The following is a 19,122-nucleotide window of genomic DNA, read 5'->3' as shown; positions in this document are numbered from 1 at the left end:
AAAGCTCTAGCAGAGATAGACTTCCAGTATAATGGAACTGCATGTGGCAGAACTCTTTCTCTGACCTACTGCGTACGGTATCCTGGTTTCAACTGCAGCATGGGATTGTTTTCATATCTGCACATTTATTTTTATTGTCTTGGTTTCAGGGCATAATGTTTTCATATTAAACGTTTTCTGTTTACAAAATGGCTGGTGTGGATAGGTGAGCAGACCTATTGTTTCGCCTGAAGCTTGTGCATCTGGACCCAGTTGGGTGCAAGGCTTGTTACACAAGGACCCATTCTCTGATTTTTTGTAATACTTAAGTTGCAGATAGATGAAGAGCTTACTAGAGAATTGGAACATCGAGACCCTTGGATTTGCCGGGTTTCTGATTTTCTTTTGTTGACTTTAAGGAGCGGTCCATTAAGTTCAACAAACTGAGCATCTGGTGTGTGCCAGGAACACAGCTGTCTAGATGAACAAGTATGTTCGGTTTGCTGCATCAAGACTATTTCGATTGTATTTTACATTTTTTAAATTGTAATGTCTTTACTTTTTTTTTTTTTTTTTCCAGAAAATAGGTAATTCATGTGCATGGTGAAAAAAAATATTTGAAAGGCACAAAAGGTTAGACATTAAATATGTCTCTGTCCACCCCTGATTCTGTCACCTAGTTTTGTTCCTTAGAGACACCAATGTTAACCAATGTCTTCATCCTCTAGAGGCGTCCCATGCATAGCCGGGATATTTTACACCTCTCTTATAGAATTTATTGTGAATAGCCCTTTCCACGAGTGCTTGCTGTCCTTCCAGCCCCTCACAGCTCCCTGTGTGGCCTCAACTGTAGTCACACGGTAGACCCTTAGCTTCTCAGATTCCAGATAACCTAGAGCAATTCCCTTCTCTATTCTGATCATGTAGATAAAGTCCTCACTCAGTCTTATCGATGACATTGAAAAATGTGCCCTTCTAAATAGAAAGATAATAGCAAATGCCAAGTAGATTATAGCCAAGGACGTTTTTCCTAATTTAGAAAACATAGTTCCTTCCCCTCAGTCTATCATTAATACCACCCATCAGTCTATTTATTAACTCTACGTAGAAAGCTGGATGTTGTATTGAAATTGCAAGAGAAATTTTGCTTTTGCCACCAAAGAGCTTATAAGAGGAAGTCAATTTTTTAAAGGCTTCTTTGGATGGGAGAAGCCTTACGGAGCATCTGTCAATGGGACTGATGTGGTCGGGATCCATCCAGCTCTTCAAAGGGCCTCTAATGGATAGTGCCTCACCTGTCTGTATTCCTACAGCCTTACCCAGGGCCTGGCACAGGGAGGTGTCCTGGGTCTTGATTTCCTTACTTGCATTAATAATAACAGAGAATTGTGGTGAGAACCAAATGAGGTAATGTCTGAGGATGTACTTTGTAAATTATGTCCTTGGTCTTCACTGTCAAAAAGAGTGCATTTAGTGGGGTAACTGATGTCATATATTTAATTCACAAGCATTTGGTTAACTGTAGAGTTATACAAATAGAAATTTTTATTATCACCTAGTTTTGCTCCATCATTTCAAAGATGTAGCGACTTGTCAGTTAGCATCAGCCAGAGAGCCCCTTGCCTGTGATTCACAAGCTTAGTGCTTTTTCTGGGTGGCTGACAGAGAAGATGATGGTCTCCAGGGGGGGACAAGGACCACTCTTCACCTGTAGAAGATGGTTAAATTGGATTGGTAGTGATCGCTCACAGGCAGGTCTGGGAGCTAGACTGACCAAGCTCGAAGACCCAGACACTTGGCTCTGGACTCAGGTCCTCTGGCCTTGTTGGGTTAAGCAGGCTCCGCCTTTGCCTTCTCTGGTGAGCACAGCACTGCCAAGTTAGCCTTGTGTCTGCGTTTATTTTTATTATAACAGCAGGACGCTCTTATTATCCCGACTTAATAGGTAAGGAAACCAAGGTGCAAAGAAGTTAAGAAACTTGCCCAAAGTCACACAACCAGCAAGTAGTAGGGTTGCAATTCAGGCCAGGTCTGTCCTTTCCCAAAGTCGATCAGTTTATCCACCACGTTGTGAGTGGCGTTGCTCCCCTGACACAGAAAGCATCTCAATGAAGCAGAAATCTTTTTAACACCAATTGTTCTGACCTATTTCCACAAACCTGTTTCAAATACCACAGATATTTGAAGAAGCATTTCTCCATTTTCTTTGGATGTTCAAAAGGATCCTTATTTTATGGTAACACCTACATCTCAATCTAGGTTTACCTAGGATCGGTTGTATTCAAATTTATGTTTCCTGGATTATATAAGCTCATGTCAGTTGGAAAAGACCATAGATGATTTCGTTGCATTGGCTGTTGTGGAGTGAGTAGCAGAAATCGCAAGTCTGTAACAGTATATTTCAGTATTTATCTGAATGCCAACAGTCATTGGGTAGATCCTGTCTACCTTCTCTTTGGGGACCTTTCCTTCTGCTACCTCAAACAGTCTGTCTTTGCTTTGAATTCTCTTTATTTGTGAGCGGTTTCTAAAATAGATTGATCACTCTTGGAGCCTGGTAAGATGTGCTTTAGACAAACAGGGAAAAGGGGAAAAGAAATATGGCATTGGACAGTGGTTTCTGCAAGTGATAGAAGGTGAATAGCTTTCATTTAGTTGGATAATTGCCTGAACTTTGAGATGTTTTTTAAAATATCCGAAAGCTGCTGATGGCCCAGGTCACACTGAACTCGCTCGCTCTCCATCCACAGTAGCATGGCAGTTTTAAAAGCCTGTACCTCTTAGCCTAATGCAATAATCTCTCCATAAGGCCTTTCCCACAGACTCAATCAATAAATACTTACAGAGTGCCCACCCACTACGTGTGCAAGACCATAAATTTAAACTTGTGCAGAATTTACACATGAGGATTGACTTAAAAGGACATAGACCAGAATCCCCAACAGCGATTAAAGGGGTGTGAGTCATCATTTTATGTAGAGATGAGTCTTGGGAATTTTCTGGTTATGAAAAGGTTTTTTTCAAAATGCAAAGGTGGGAGATTATGTGACTTTTAGGGCCTGGAGGGGCTGGACCCCCAAAGGAAGATTCCTGGATAGTTCAGCTGGTTGTATAAAACTATCTGGAAGCCCTTGACGCATCGCCACTGCTCCCAAACCTGTCCCTCATCCTGTCCACGAGTCTGCTAACTGCCCAGCATTCCCAGGCCTTGGCTCAGCCCAGGTGCCCCAGCCTGGTGTCTGCACCCACCCCTCCTTGCCTTCTTTTTCGTTCTATCTCTTCCTGTGGCTCCCCAGTTATCTGTGTCCACTCGTTCTTTCTGCCTCCTTTATTTAAATTCCTTTAGTATTTATAGGTGGGACTTCAGGATTTCGTACTTAATTATGCACCGGTTTGCAGTGTTTTCTAATTATTTCATGGATGCCATGTTTTATACTTCTTTCATAGCCCCACAGAGCTTAGAAATGGAGCTGATACCTTCAGTCCCCATGGGGAGTGGGTTGGAATGCCAGAAAGGAGATGTAGTTTTGCAAAACATGTCCCTGGGTGGTATGTACACATTTTCTGGTTCTGTCCTCTTCTTTTACAAAACACTGCTTTGTACATGAGGGTGCTCCCAACTTACAAAGGTAATCGATTTGGGGAAACAGAATCACCTTCCCATTTATGGAGAAGGATTTCCATCATTTCTGATGAAACAATATTTAATAAGGCAACTTTACTCTAAATTGCTCAAGGCATTTTACGAGGCTTATCTTGAGGATATCTGTGGGTATTTTATATTTATAAAGCATTTTTTTAACCTACAGACACTTATCAACTTCTTTCCCTCAGTAACCTGTTATGTAGCCTGCCCTCAAACCCAGATCCTCTGATTCTAAAGTCTGTATTGTTCCATTATACCACATAGACTCTTAGGGTAAGCTTCAAAATCCTTAGAGAGGGCCGGTGACCTGCCCACAGTTGCACAGCACAGCATGCTCAGAGGAAGGAACAGCTCCAGATGCCCTGGGAAGCAAGTTGCGTAGAAACACAAGTGGGTTCCCTTCCTTCTGACATTCAGAATCCAGCACCTCTGGGTCTTTCAGTTTGGATTGTGACCTAAAAGTTGTGGGGGGAGCATGAGGCTCTGTGTGCCTCAGAATCAGCAGGACTGATCACAGAGGCTGGGTACGGGGCTCCCTAGAGTGTTGGGGCTGGCTTGTTCAGCACCAAATGGATGACTATCTCACGATACCCTTTCCTCCATTTTTAGCCCTCTGAATGAGAATCAGTCTTTCCTATTTATCTGCATTTAGCTGGTGGAGTTTGTCTTCTAAGACTTGGGCACTTGTCACAGTGGAATCCATGTGATCTCCAAGCCTGCTGCTCCAAGCTGGCAGGAGATCTTGCTTCTACTCTTAGCATCTCAGGTGTTTATAAAACAGAAATAAGTGAAGCATGCTGTGCACAATGTATGTACCCTTGCCCCCAGAATTTTCTTTCGAGCTCAGAAGGACAAAGCGTCCAGAACCTTTCCTGCTGAGTGGCCTGAGCCCTGAGGGGCACTGCTGCTGTCACAGCTGGCCGAATTCAGCATCACAGAACCACAGAGCTGGGAGAAGGGGGTGAGTTTGGCCCTGCCCAGCCTGCGAGTGGGCAGAGGTGTCTCCTTGGGGAGAGGGAGGGGGAAAGGACTTGACCTATTGGTCCACTCTCACAGATCTACTTCAAAGCCTACTATGGCAAAAGGCGCATGTCAGAGTTACAACAGGCCTCGCATGTTAATGTGCTCATTACGGGTCCCAAAGTGTGGATATTAGGCAAGTACTGTGTGCCGATCTGACACGGAGACCTTGGGAAACCAGAATGCTCAGGAGTGGGGGCTCTTGGTTGTTTTTATTCTCTCGTTATCTGCATGTAGCTGTGAGCCCTTTTCTGTCGCAGCTCTGGTTGAAACTGTCTTCTTTACTTTAGTGAGTTTCATGGGGTCGGTGGTTCTTTAGTCCAGGGCTGTGCCAGGTACTAAGTCTTGCCTTGTCCCCCTGTCTCCTGGTTTCTTCCTTCTGGAAGCTTGTTTGCAAACACAGAAAACTGGGCAGGGTCCGTACTGTTCCCAGGATATGACCTGGAAGTTTCATTTGTGCGGTAAATCTACAGACACTCTTCTCTTGCTTGTACCTGTCTCTTGACAATTCCAGTAAATTAGGCACTTGAGTTTGTTGCGTTCCAGTAAACTGAGATTTTACTTGTGATGATACAGAATTTAATTACAGTATTAGTTTTTTTAATACAATGTTAGAATTATCAGATCTCTCCGTGAAAGTGCCCCTCCTCTTAGAAAATTCTAGGATCTCCATAGAGGGAATACCTGGTTTGTGGTTTTTGATTTGTCCTCGGATATGGATAAAATGGTTTCTGAATGGTAGAGAAAATAGTTTTGCTTGTGATTTTACTAAGTGCTTTACCCATTGTCCTCTATCAGAAAATGATTATGCTCTTTAAACAGGGCTGTTTGCTGAGGGGAGCGGCCGGCTCCCTTTCAGTATCTTAGTAAGGGCATATGAGAAACTGCTCAGTTAAGTGTGCTACTTAACTAGTGACTCAGTCTTCAGCTCTTTTTAGTTTAGTTAACTTTCTTTTGTGAACGCTCACGGGTTAGTAGCCATTGCTGACATTTAAATGTGAGGTTCACATTTTCTTGCATTCGGGTGACTCCTCTCACTAGGAACTTGTAGGACATTTTCTGAAATTTCAGCACGTTGAATGTGTGGTCTTTGACTTTGTGGAAGAATATGGTTAAATAAAACCGTAATCACATGAGCGAATCTGCACAAAAAGGCCGTTGCAAGGTCTTAATTTTGCCCTCAACTAAGAACGTTGATGTAACTGTATTTCATTATCTGTAAACTCCTTCCCTTCTCTTTTAGAAAACTGTGTGTGATTTGGGACAGTCTCTTCACCTCGTTGGTGGACCTGATTTGTAAGAGATGTGGGACTAGATCTCTGAGGGCTTTCTCCTTCCTTGTCGCTTTTAGTCTCGCCACCACCAGGCACTTCCCAGCACCATAACCCAGTCCGACCTCCCAGGGCCACCCCCTACTTGGACCTAAAGAGGTCTAGGTGCTCAATGCTTAATGTTCAAAATCAATACATAAACTTTCCTAGGCATCTTTTGAAAAGAGGGTTGGCCCCATCATTGCCAGAGCTCTCCGTTATCTTGGGGCTTGAGGTGGTGGTGGTAGTGAAAGTGGGGATTTCAAAACCCAGTTCCTCTGGAAACTAATCCACCAGGACTCTCCTTGGGAGAAGGGCCCAGGCCTGCAGCAACCCGGATGTGCTGAGAGGCAGTTCTGTGAGCTGCACGCAGAGGGGCTCGCTGTGCAGCGAGAACAGGGCTCAAATTGGCCCCGAGTCGTCAGCAAGTGTGCACTCTCGGGAGAGTGGGGCAGACCTGGGAACCTTCTGGCGGGGCCTCGGACAAGGTCCCAGGCCTTGGCAGTGAGTGACTCAGAGCACAAAGAAATATCTCAGAGGGGGATGGCTGGGCTTTCTCCTAGCAATCTGCTCTGTGCTGTTTCTCACCTCCTGTGGAGTGGCTTTTATTTTTTTTTTTCTCTGTAACAGTTCTGACTTCTTTAGTTAAATGGCAGATAAAGTGGGAAGAAACTGGCCCTTTTCCTCCCTGCCTTCTCACCAAAGATGTCATGTTGCCTGCATTTACGGTCGACTGCTTTTATCTAAGTTGCCACCAAAAAGACTGAGAGATTGGGGCGCGGCGAGGTTTTCGTCGGCAGCGTGCTGTGTGTGGCCTCCCACCATCATCCTGTGAGCAGCCTTGAGGGCCGGGAAGCCTGCCAGAGGCTTACTGTGCTGGCCCGGGTGGTTGTTCGTCTTGTTTTGTTTTTTATTCCAGGACATCAAAGAGGTTTGCTAGGAGGGCCTGGCCAGCCACCAGTGGCTTTACCTGCAGGAAGGTGTTGGTGAGGGCGCAGCCTGTCCATGGGAAAGGAGGGACCCCTCCGCAGAAGAGAAGGGGCGCGTGTGCCAGGAGGAGGGCACTGCCAGCACCTTTTTAGCGCGAACATAAGAACACGTCTTAGAACTGTTAACGGGACTTGATAATGAACACTTATTTCTCAGTGATGTATTAAGTCTATCATGGCTCCATCTGTGTCTGGGGATTAATTTTAAACTTGTTGGTGGAGGCCCAAGCAGTCATTCAGCTAGTTATTTCCTTGTTGGTGAGGCCTCTGTGTCAGTTCGGCGAGAGAGAATCTTGTAATTTCTGTTGCATTAGGAAGCTGACCAGGGAAAATGGAGGAGGGTTTAGTCATACTGATAGTTTAGCTAATAGTGGGGAGATGGGGAGGAGGGGGGAATTACTGTATTCCAGGGATTGTTTTAGAATATTCTCGAGGTGTGAACACATTTGGCCCAGCGGCATCATGCCACTTGCCCCAAAGGGCAAAAACCTTGCCTAGTGGAGCCAGGATTTGACACGGGGATCTCTCGCTCCAAGAGCGAAGCTCAACAAAATCCACATCTTCACCCAGACCAGAACAGGAAGAGAGGATTTCTTCGGGAGCTTAATTTGGTTTTGTTTTCCTTGAGAGCTATTTGTCATGGGACCCACATGAGTATTGAAGCTTGTTTGTCAGGTCCTGTGGGCTGCAAGGCAGAGAGACGCCCCCACCCCAGGGCGTCTGCGTCTCTGGCTCCCTCTGTAGTTTACAGGAGAGGACAGGATGGTTTTAACAGCTGAATCGCAGAGGCATAGAAACCAAGACAATAAATATTTGCACACAGAATACAATTTGTATTGAGTTAACAAGGAGCCGGAGAGTGTTGGTGTCCCTTAGCTGATTGTGGTCTCTTGGCTGGAGCTTGTCTGAGTAATAAGGGACCTTTGGAAAGGATGTGGCAGAGGACCCCTTCAGCCCCTAAAAGGCAGGCATGTGGAACTGCGGAGTCACAAGAGGTAATTTGGACGTACGTACCCTCTCGGGGGCCCTGCGGAGAAGTCTCTTAGGGCCTCTCTCCCAGCTTCCGAAGGTTCCTTGGCTTGGACGTGCGTTGCTCCAGTCTCTACATCTGTCTGTCCCTTCTCCTGTGTGTGTCTGTGTCTCTGTCCAAATTTCCTTCCTCTTACAGGGACACTAGTCATGGTGTTAGGGCCATTCTAATCAACGTGACCCTGTCTTAACTTGATTACATCTTCAGCGACCCCCTTCAAATAAGGTAACACTCACAGGTTCCAGGCGGACGTGAATTTCAGGGGGGCACTATTCACCCCATTACACGAGGTAATGAGTTTTCCATGTTTGCGGTCGGCTCAGATTTTTCTTCCTTTCTTCACAGTAGGTTTTGGATTGTCAGGGAACGTTAATATTCCAAGGCTGCAGTCATTACTCACTCATGGAGGTGGAATGAATATGACGGAATTAGTGGCATAACCAGAACAGCTGGAACCACATCACTGTGTAACTTATTAAAGGAAGAACAAAGGCCCCGAGGGTCGTCAGTTCTTGTGAACTATGTTGTTCAATGATCCAGGAAGGAGGCTGGGAAACAGGGCCATCTTCTGTTACGGAGCTCACAGAGCGTTTTTCCCGTACTCTTTAGCCAAGGACTGCAATTCTACCCCTAGAATCTCGGAAATTTTGAGCCGAAAGAGACCTTCGATATCACCTACTTCTAATCTAACCCTCTCATTTTACAGACGAGGTCTTTAGGACCCAGAAAGGTTAAGTAACTTGTTTGAGGTCACTGTAGGAAGAAGCAGAGCGGTCGCTGGGACCCAGGTCTCAGAACCCCCAGACGACAGCGACAGCCTCGTCCAGCACAGCAGCCCTGCCTTTTCCCCCGCATCTGTGCCTCCATCTTAAAAGGCTGCTCTTCGCTCTGAGAGAGAAACCCAGGCCCTCGGGCTGCTGGGAGCGCCAGTCCAGCCCACCTTAGAGATCTGGGGCAGCACCGAAGTTGCCTTTATCGCTGGGAATGGCAGCACCTTGGGTGTCTATTAATGTAGGGACCACAACTGGGATTTTAACCGGAACGTAGGGCACCTAGATCCCATGACTGGGTGGGAGCAGGGGAGGAGTGGGGCTGAGCTGAGGAAAGACCCAATCTATTGGGGGAGAGAGAAGCTTCCTTTTCATCTTCCGCATACCTGGCCCTCCAGCCATTCTGGGTGGCTTCCCTACTAGGCTGCCCGATGTCCATTTAGCTGGGTTTCACCTGCTTAGAGAAGGGAGAGGGGCATACAGAATAGTACAGTGAATACTAGGTGTGTTATGTCCAGAACAAATTCAGAATATTGATACTTAGTGGCAGGTTGAACTTAGAAGGAAAGAACATCATAAAATAAAGTTAAAATTAATTTCAAGAGTTTATGTTCTGAAACTGCCAGTTTTTGGTTTAATGCATATATACACACATACACACATATATATCACACACATACTTATATCACACACACATATTCACTCTCATACTTACACATCTAAGTCCTAAAGCCCACTTTGATATCTAGTTGTTTCATAAGTCCTCCCGTGGATCATTATTTCCTAGATTAATTATTCTTGTCCCCAAGTTTTAAAGTATATGAAGCCTTAACATAAATGTTTCTCCCCGATTAAAATGAGAATTCTGCTAACTGCAGCCCTATAGAATGCTTTTCATGGTGCTCGGCACACAGTAGGCCATCATGACAGCCCTTAAGCCTACTAAAGTTCCAGGTCGGTGGCTCTAGTGACATGTGGTAGAATTGCCCTGTTCCTTGGAACTTCAAGTTCAAGCCTTGGACCATGGTCATTACAAACCTCTCATAGGATTGCCTTCTCTGACTTGAATTCAATTTTAAACCCTGTTCATCTTTCAAAGGTTGAGTAAATTAATTCTCTATTGCTATTTTTAAAAAGTTGTAGGAGGACGCTGCCTATCACATCACTCAAGGTCCCCTTATATAAAGTTCCATAGGGTGTGTGTGTGTGTGTGTTTATAATTTCATGCTTGAAGAGCCCTACTTCTCCTGATTATCTGACATGCTTTCTGGAGAAAGAGCACAATATATGTTAGCTCTCTTTCTATTTTGGTCCAATTAGGTTTTCTTTTTTCCCGGGAGTCAGAAACTTCCAATCCATTCTAGGCTTAATCACATAGGGAATTGCGTGTGTTGACATTGGTATTTTCCTTGTCCAGAGTTTCTTAATTTCTTCTTAGATTTTGTTAGTTGCTATTTTAAAGCTTTTTTCAAATTCTTCTTCTAGTAACAAAAATATCCATAGTCATTAGGAGTTTTGGAAAAGGAAAAAAATAGAAAAATTGCCTGTGCTCTAATAACCCAGCAGCTGTAGCATCCATAAAGATTTGGGTGTAGCATGTCCTTCTGTGTCATTAGAAATTGCAGACTAAAGAGTCTAGAAATAACACTGGTTCATACACAGGGATCTATTCTCTCACATAAAAAAAAATCTTGAGATAGGCGGTCTAGGTCTGATATGGTGGCTCCCCGAAATCATCAGGGACCCCAGGCTATGTCTTTCTACTCTGCTGTCCTCTTAATGTGGCTTCCTGAGTGACCTCAAGGTCACTCCATGGCCCAAGATGGCTGCTGGAGTTGCGGCCAAGTGGTCTGCAGCAAGGGAAAATGGCAGAAGAGTTAATTCCCTGCCTTTTAAAAAGCCTCCCAAGAAATAGACACTCCTACCACCCCAAAGTGGCCAGAAATTAGTTCCACAGACTCGCCTACCTGCCAGCGAGGCCGGAGTCTGTAGTCTCCTCCCCTCCTCCCCCCACGCCTCCCACAAGCAAGGCACATGTTCAGGTTTCTGTCACAATGAAGAAGGAGAGACTTCCTCTGGGGAAGCCATCAGCAGACTGGCACACTTCTGAATCTTTATGCGTCTCTCTTCAGTGTTTGGTTGAAGTGATCGCAGATAGTTTGCAGTAAGAGTCAAGGTGTAGACAAACATCAGTGTAAATATCAATAAGTAAAATGTACTACATCTTGTTTGTCACATAATCCTTTTCTATAAATTTATCATTTATACATGTACAGATAATGAATATTCATTCGGTCAGTACAGACTTATCTAGGGCTAGAAGAGACCTTAGATTTCTTTAAGGGTTGCATATCCATATGCCTGCAGGAACTATTCAGGTACCACAGATGATTTGGTAGGTCAGGGGTCAGTATTGAGGACAATGATAGAGAGTGGTCGGGAGAGAGCATGCCCTGTGTGTAGGCGACCTCCACACAGCTCCATTCATTCTTGCCATTTGAGAATGCTGGTGTTTATAACTTGGCAGCTAATTCAGTTTTTAAAAATACCAGCCAAATGCAGCACCATTCCATAGGCTACGGGTTTAAGGATCCAGGCCTTGTTTTTCAGTTATCAGTGAAGCCCCGGAGAGGCCAGGTGGCTTGTGATATGGCTGGAGACATTGCTCTTTACTCCCCAGCTCAACAAAGCCTGGTCCTCTGTGGCTAATGTTGCAGAATATGAAGAAATAATAAACATTGACAGTTGAGCAAGACTACTGTGGAGGTTAATTAAGTCTCCCCTTCAACTGGCTTTCATTTTTTGTTTAAATCATTTTGGGGTGGTAGAATCAGACAAAATGGGGCTGGAACCCCCACTCGACTGTTTCACGGCTCTGTGACTTTGGTCAAACCTCTAGTGTCGTATCTGTATTTTCTGTACCATCCATTTTCTTCCTTGCTTGCTTCTTTCTCATCTCTGCTCTTCCTGCTTTCAGGTAGCACAACATGGGTCTCTGGAGCCAGATGTGAATCCTGGCTTCTCTACCTACGAGTCGTGTGACCTCGGGCAACTTACTCAAGTTTTCCATGCCTCCGTTTCCTCATCTGTAAAAGGGGATAATAATAGCACCTACTTAATAGGATGTGACAAGGATTAAACGCATTAGTACATGTAAAGTGCAAAGGACAATCTACTGCCTGAACACGCCCGATCCCGTCTGATCTCGGAAGCTAAGCAGGGTCAGGCCTGGTTAGTACTTAGATGGGAGACCACCTAGGAAGACTAGGTGCTATAGGTGTAAAAAAATAAAAACGTAAGGGATTGTAAGCTGACAAGGTCCTTGCAGTCTGTGAGGTCAACCAACAGTTGCCTCGCCTAAAAAAAAATAAAATAAAAAGTGCAAAAGGCAGAGCCTGGCACCTGGATAGTGCTATGTAAACACCATTCTCTTTTTTTATTTCCTCTCCTGCTTTGGAAGCTATAGATCTTTTACACAATGGGCCCAGCTCTGGCTCCCCGTGACGCAGGGAACACTTTTAGCTCCCGGCGCCCCTCCGCAGCCAGCCTCCTGCCCCGGGTCCGGACCCAGACCTGCAGGCCATGCGGCGCCCCACTCAGTACTCTCAGTTCTGTTCTGTTCTGTTCCTGGTACCATGATTTTGAGTCTGTCTGTGCCCTTTTACTTTTCTCAGCTCATATATTTTCTGTCATTGATTTATGTTTGGAAGAGAAAGAATGAGTTGACCACCTGCTGTTTTGACCTAAAGCCTCGTTAAGTTGTGTCATTGGTCACACGTAGGCAATACCTGTGAGGTGTTTCTGGAGATTATGTTCCGAGATAGAGAATAAAAGCAGGATGAGATTGCTTTGGCCAGAGTTCTGAGCGCAGCAGGTAACTTGTCCGGGAAACCAGAGGGACCCCGTCAGTCTGCGAATCGACAGAGCTTTCCCACGGTAGGTTTGCTCAAATGGCCGAGAGTGTGGCACACGTTAATTACAGAAATTATCTTTTTCCCTAAAGCTTTGAAATGCGGAGAAACGTAGACCGTACTTGTATTCCATTTAAATTGCTTCTTTCTCATGACCATTTAATCTTTTCAGCTTTTAGGTTACTTCGAGTAAGAGATTGGACCTGACCAGCCCAGCGGTGCCACTCTCCAAGGACAGTTAATATTCTCGGTGAAGAAGAACAAGGGACATAGGTATGTGTTGCCCACTGTCTTATTTTTACTTCTCTTCCTCACCTCCCTTTTGTTCTTCAGTAGTGAGTAGAAGTGGGGAGGGAAGGACTTTGGTGTTTTTTTTAATTCACTGAGTCTGTCCTAGACCAACAAGGAAACTGGTACAGCCAGTTTCTTCTGTTCTCCTCCCGACAAAGAGGGCAAGAAAAAAAACATCTGTTTTGGTCCCATATCACCAGCCTCACGTCAGAGAAATTTTAGAATTCCTACTAGATCTCGTTTTTGGCAGCTTCATCATCTTGGATGCTAGTTCCTCATTAGCTTGACTGGTGGAAATGGCAGCACTCTGAAGAGGTTAGGGGCCAGAGCCACAGGTTGACCCCGTGGAACATCTTCGAATGTGGCGCTGTGGATGTTTTAGGTCACAGGCCCCTTAGAGCAGCAGTCCCAATCTTTTTGGCACCAGAGACCAAGGCTCCTGTGAGAGTCGAATGCCTGATGATCTGAGGCGCAGCTAAGGCGGTGGTGCTAGCGCTGCGGAGCGGCTGCAGATACAGATGAAGCTTCGCCTGCTCACCTGCTGCTCACCTCCTGCCGTGTGGCCCAGTTCCTAAGGGGCCATGGACTGGTACCGGTCCACGGCCCGGGGGTTGGGGACCCCGGCCTTAGAGAACTAATTAGATCTGCAGATCTATCCAGAAAATTGTAAACTTTCACATGTGATTTCAGGGGACTATAAACTCCCATAGGGAACCCACAGACCTTGAGTTAAGTAAGAATCCTTGTTTTAGGGGTTTATAAATAATCAGTCTTTAAAGGGGAACATGGCCCCAGGAGTGACATGACATGTCCCCAGAAGTCGAGTTTTAATGAAACTGTCAGCTCTTAAAAGTTCAAAGGTGGATGCAGCCGAGAGTATATTCAGAGGTCCAGCCTGGGTTCAAAATTGTGTAGGATGAATTTTTTAAAAAGTCCTTGTCTTGCCCCAGTGGTGGAAGGCGAGCTAAGGAGCTGCGATCTTTGCTTGCTGTCCTCACTGAGTCGGGAGCCCCTGCCAGAGATTGTTGGCTGTGTGTTTACATCCTGTATTTGCCAAAGTCACCTTGACTCTAGAAAAGGGTTTCTGTGTCCCCTCGGCCTTCCTGTGGGCCTCAAGAGAGTTTATTCTGTCACGCCCCAAACATGTCTTTGGGAGATCGTTTCATCCTGCCTGTTCTGTCTACACTGTTGGCCACCAGAATTCTTGTGCTGACTGTTTTTAGCAGAGGCTACTTGAAGCCAGGGGAAGCTGTTGCCATAGCTACCTTGGCTGTTAGAGTTCCCATTTTCTTTTTGTTAGCTTGTGGTTTCCCTGATTTTTAAGGTAACAGCTGATGTTCTGTTTTTCTGCCGAGCAGCTAGGAAAAGACTGGATTTTTGCTGTTTTTTGTCATTGTCGATGTTTGCTTGTATGTGTTTGGAGGGGTGTGTGTGCGCGTGTGTATCTCATATAGAAGGTGAAGCTACCTCAAAAGACAAAGTATTAGGAGAGTTTGAGAAAAGCCAGAATTGCATATACATTTTCAGTACTCTGGATTTTAATTTTGGCTTAGCAGTTGAAGTTGGTTACTTTTAGCCTAGTGGGGGCAAAAAAAATTGACTGAGCTCCATTTCACACTGCCTGAAATCCCCCGGAGCAAGGACCCCTGTGACCTGGGCCGGGTCTGATACCAAGGAGCAGATGGCTAAGTCAGGCCCCGGTGGTTTTGTCTCACAGCTTTATCTCATCCTGCTCTGAAAACAGAGGGTTAGGGCCAGCAGGCAGTACAGCCACACCTGCGGGCCATAGCAACCCCACCCACATACCTGTTCCAGGCTGTAAACTGAACACTTGACACGCACCTGGCACACCAGTTGCAGGTTAAATCTGCAGAGAGATTCGAGGCTGCCTGGTAAACACATCAGCGTGTGACTCCGGGTCCCCCTCACCCTTTCTGATGGGACTTTTTTCTCCTGCTCTCTAAAGGATCCTATTCTTAGTGTTTTCCAATTTGCTTATCTTAGAAGTGTTCATTAGATTTAAATAAAGCAACACCCTACGCAGTTTATCATTGCTCAGGACTGTGTGTGATTTGGGTTGTTGCCAGTTCAGTGATGGCTGTAAGGTGCCCATGGCAGTCCACCTGGGTGTGCCCTGTAGACACACCTGAATCATGATGTCTCCTAGAGTGTAGGCTCCACCCTTCCTCACTACTTGTGCTTCTGCTCCCCAGATCAAGATGAATGCCATGCTGGAGACCTCTGAGCTCCCGGCCGTCTTTGATGGGGTGAAGCTGGCCGCAGTAGCTGCCGTGCTGTACGTGATCGTCCGGTGTTTGAATCTGAAGAGCCCCACAGCCCCGCCTGACCTCTACTTCCAGGATTCGGGGCTCTCACGCTTTCTGCTCAAGTCCTGTCCTCTTCTGACCAAAGAGTGAGTAGACCTTGTGCCTGCTGTGTGCTCGCCTGCTGAGTCATTCGGCTCGGGCGGTGTTCAAAGAAGAACCTTCTCACATTGTGTCCTCAAGGCCTCCATGTAAAAAGTAGCAACATGGCTGTGAAAATAGTCACAGTCTCCACAGAAGTCTGTTTGAATCCCGGAGGGTAGGAGACAGAATCAGATCTTGGTTACCTGGAGTCATCATCCATGACAAGGACTTGGCAGAAAGCAGTAGTCATTTTTAGGTAGATGCAGAAAACGTGGACAACATTCTAGCTTCTATCAAATGCTCTGTTGCCAGTTCTAGGGCAAAGAAACAGTCTTTTTTTTCCCACGTAATAAGCAAAACACAAGTTTATGAGTGGGGTACTCTCCATCTGTTTTATTGAAAAATGGACTGATATTAGTTAAGAGAAGCCACTTAACGAGAATGCCTTCATTCCAAGCGAACCAGGGGTCCCCTCATAAGCCTCAGTCTTGTATTTTGGAGGTGATGGGGTGGGCACTGCTTCTGAGAAAGGAAAGTGTTGTAAAGGGTGCGTTTTTATGTCACACACACTGTTTTCAAGAGAAGCGTGGTTAAATATTTCCCTGTTAGATGGGTTCCCTCTGAAGAACTCTTTCTCCAGAGCTCAGGCCAAGCCTCGTGCATGAGGCACCTCGTGTTCTCCTGGGCCTGAATTCCTTCCTCCTTTCTCCTCATTGCTGCTTCCCTCTGTGCCTCTTACAGCTTGTTCCATTCTGCCAGGTGGGGCTTATCAGACAGAAGCTGCTTGGAGAACAACCTTATTCACACCGTGTCCCCTCAGCGTGTGACCCACGCTCAGTGGACAGCAGCAGAAGCATTTCCCTCTATCCTGATATAACCTCTGACCCTCTGTGTTGGGGGTCAGTGACACTGGGTGAATGATTCTCTTCTAAGGGCAGACAAATGGGCAGCAGAGACATCTGAGAGTTTGGGTTCTCGCTTGCCTTGTTCGATTGTCTGGCTCCTTTTTACATGGCGTTAGCCAAGGGTAAAGAGCTGCTGTTGTGGACTGTGGGTTTTTCGAATGTGCACAGTTTCAGATGTGTACAGTTTCCTTGTAGTCTTAACAGTAGCACCGTGACCCAAGTTACTATCCAGTCGGGAGAGACGTATAATTCAGCCGTGTTGCCTCATACCCGAGGAGCATCACGCACAACGTGATGTCGCCATACTGAATCTGGAACTGGCCCTGCTGCGCAGACTCTATCGCAGTGGCTCCACGCCAAGTGTTAGACAAGGACGTGGTGTTTTTATTGTTTTTAGTGAAAAAGCTCCTCCCTTAGGGGGTACACAGAAATTGTATGCTTTTCAAATTGTCCAGCATTTTTCTATATTCAATTTAGATGATTCATTGACCTGGACCGGCAAGTAACGTTTGCACCCACTTTCAGAGGCCTGGGACCCAGCTAGACCCAGCTCCTGAGCCATCTCATTTTTAAAGAGCTTTTGAAAACCAGGGTGTTAAAAAAAAAAAAACTCTGTAAGTTAACATGTAGATGAGTGTGAATTGGCACCCAGCTTTGGTTCCTGACCTGAGTATAATTAGAGGAAGCCACAATAAAGCTGCTTTGTCCACATTCCAGAAAAAAAGCATAGCGTAAGGGTTGATTCCATACTAATTGTTCAAAGTGGAAAGAAAAAAAAAAAAGCTGATTATGGCCATTTTTTAACCACTTTTCTTGTTTTCCTTTAAAAGATAACCCAGAGATATAAAGTCCAACACTTTCTCTTTGCTTTTTCCCTGCTTTGGCACACTTTCTCCGTGAGTCTAAGGTACTGGCCTGGTGCCACATGACCTGTACTGAGGTGTCCCTCACCTACCCTCCTGGTATGGAAACGTGTCCCTGGTCAGTCTTCTTGGACCCCCAAGGCTGTGTCCGCCCCCTCCCGGCACTTCGCCACCCCTGTCCTTAACCGGTCGCCGTGCTCCCTTCTAGTGAAACCCCAGTCAGAGAGGCGCAGAAGTCACGGCTTCGGGTACTCAGCTGTGGTGTGAAGGGATGAGTTCCCCACAAACTGTTTCCTTCCAAGACCTGTCCTTTTGAATGTAGGACCCGCGGTCTTAGAGCATGTCGGAACGTTATTTCCGAAAATCAATTCCAAACACCCGAACGCTCAGACTTGAATATGACAAATGATTAAAGGGCAAAAAGGATGCACTGTGTCACCGCCATCTTTGAAATGACCTCTTATTTTCTATTTAGATGCTTATTGTAGGAAAACCTATATCCTGCGTTCATGTAGTGTAACACCAAGGTGTTTTACTGCATTTTGTATTTGTTATATATTTCTCACAGGCAAATATGCCCTTAACAACTTTGAGGTCGGATTTATTTTTCCTCTCATGTTAAGGATGGGGAAACTGGGAGTAACAGAGAGGGAAACCGACCCCAAGTTTGTGACTCCAGACTTGGTTTCCTTCTTATCTGTGGAGAGATGGACGGAGACTTTTTCGGGGTGCAGATGAAAAGAGTGAGGCCGAGCACACTGAGAGGCCAGCTCTCAATGACAGTCCTTAGCAGGACGGGCCCCAGAATGGCCTTCCAATTCCCTAGTGACCCTCTTTCTATTTTCATCACTCTGTCAGAAGCCACTGTCCTCCGGGTTCTTTCTCTGCGTCGCATTTCTGTCACGGCCTCCCGTGTATTTGAAGCTGAGGGCAGGAAATAGGTCTGTTATGGGTAAGAGTGCTTCTCCTGGGACTTTGAAGATTTTTTTTCCTAGAGGAAGCCTGTCCGCAGCCTTCGCTGACAATTGTCTGGGCTAGAAAGGTCAGTCAACTGATTTATAACAAGCTGGTGGCGTTACTCATGACCGAAAGCAGCCGGTTATTCTGACTTGCGTGCAGAATCAGAACATTTTTTTCTTGCTGTTTTGGAATAGAAAAAAGTTGATGAAACGTGAACATTGAAAAGAGAAGAGGGATTTTTTTCAAAATCAGTTTTTAAATCTCTTTTAAGCTCATCTCTCCAAAGATGCATTAGAAATGAATTTTTTGATGTCTGGAGTAAAACTCTGTTTAGATAGGATGATATGTTTCTTATTCACTTAGCAACAGATCAATATTTACCTAGTGATTCATATTTTTTTGTTCTCGAGAAGTGTTTGCTTTCAGCAAAACAAACAGACTAAATGCTTAGTTCAAAATTATGAGAAAATCTAGATGATGATACAAATCTCCATTTTTTTAATGAATAGGAAATTTAATGCATATTTTTCTTCTAGGAATGGAAAATAAAGTGAAATACAAAAACCATCTATAATTCTCCTACTCGGAGATGCACACCATTGCTACTTTGGTGATCATCCCCGTGAGTTCTTTTTTCTGCGGGTACTCCCCCCACCGAAATCAGGGGGGTCATGTTTCACATTTACTATGCCATAGACATTCACCCACGCTGCTACCTTATCTTCTGCCGTTTGATTTTTAATAGCTTCAGAAATTTGTCAGCCATTCAAATTTCCTAACTGCTCAGTGAGCAGCAGTGTCCTAGAGAAACTATGAATTGAAATTCAGACCAGGACACAAACCTGTGTCTTCTGCTTCTAAACGGGCCGTGGAACCCTGGACCAAATGACAGCCCTCTGGTCCTCGGTTTCCTTCTGTGTAAAATGAACAGGCTGCTCTCCTGCGACGCCACACAGCACCAACGTCCTTCGAGGCTAGTGCTAGTCCGTTTCAGGAAGCGTGGCAGAAGTCCTCTTGGAGGAAGGACGCTGGGGGAGGGA

The 19,122-nt window shown here is 45.5% G+C and overlaps 1 protein-coding gene and 1 pseudogene across 3 annotated transcripts in view; both read left to right on the top strand.

Moving 5' to 3' along the window:
* ABHD2 (abhydrolase domain containing 2, acylglycerol lipase) overlaps positions 1 to 19,122 on the top strand; it is a 74,203-nt gene that overhangs the window by 14,639 nt on the left and 40,442 nt on the right. For 2 of the 3 annotated variants that reach the window (XM_036231962.1, XM_016151612.2), the window contains 2 exons: positions 12,828 to 12,928; positions 15,160 to 15,359. In XM_036231962.1, the coding sequence (XP_036087855.1) occupies positions 15,166 to 15,359 (194 nt within the window). In that variant the 5' untranslated portion in view covers positions 12,828 to 12,928; positions 15,160 to 15,165. Of the gene's footprint in view, positions 1 to 1,464; positions 4,587 to 12,827; positions 12,929 to 15,159; positions 15,360 to 19,122 lie in introns of those variants that run through there. The other variant, XM_036231963.1, reaches the window with a different exon arrangement.
* On the top strand, positions 11,904 to 12,024 carry LOC118611883 (annotated as a pseudogene).

This window comes from Rousettus aegyptiacus, unplaced genomic scaffold (genome assembly GCF_014176215.1).
Source record: "Rousettus aegyptiacus isolate mRouAeg1 unplaced genomic scaffold, mRouAeg1.p scaffold_m13_p_14, whole genome shotgun sequence".
In the NCBI taxonomy this organism is placed as follows: Eukaryota; Metazoa; Chordata; class Mammalia; order Chiroptera; family Pteropodidae; genus Rousettus; species Rousettus aegyptiacus.
Note: the sequence above shows the minus strand (reverse complement) of the source record. Positions and strands in the feature narration are given on the sequence as shown.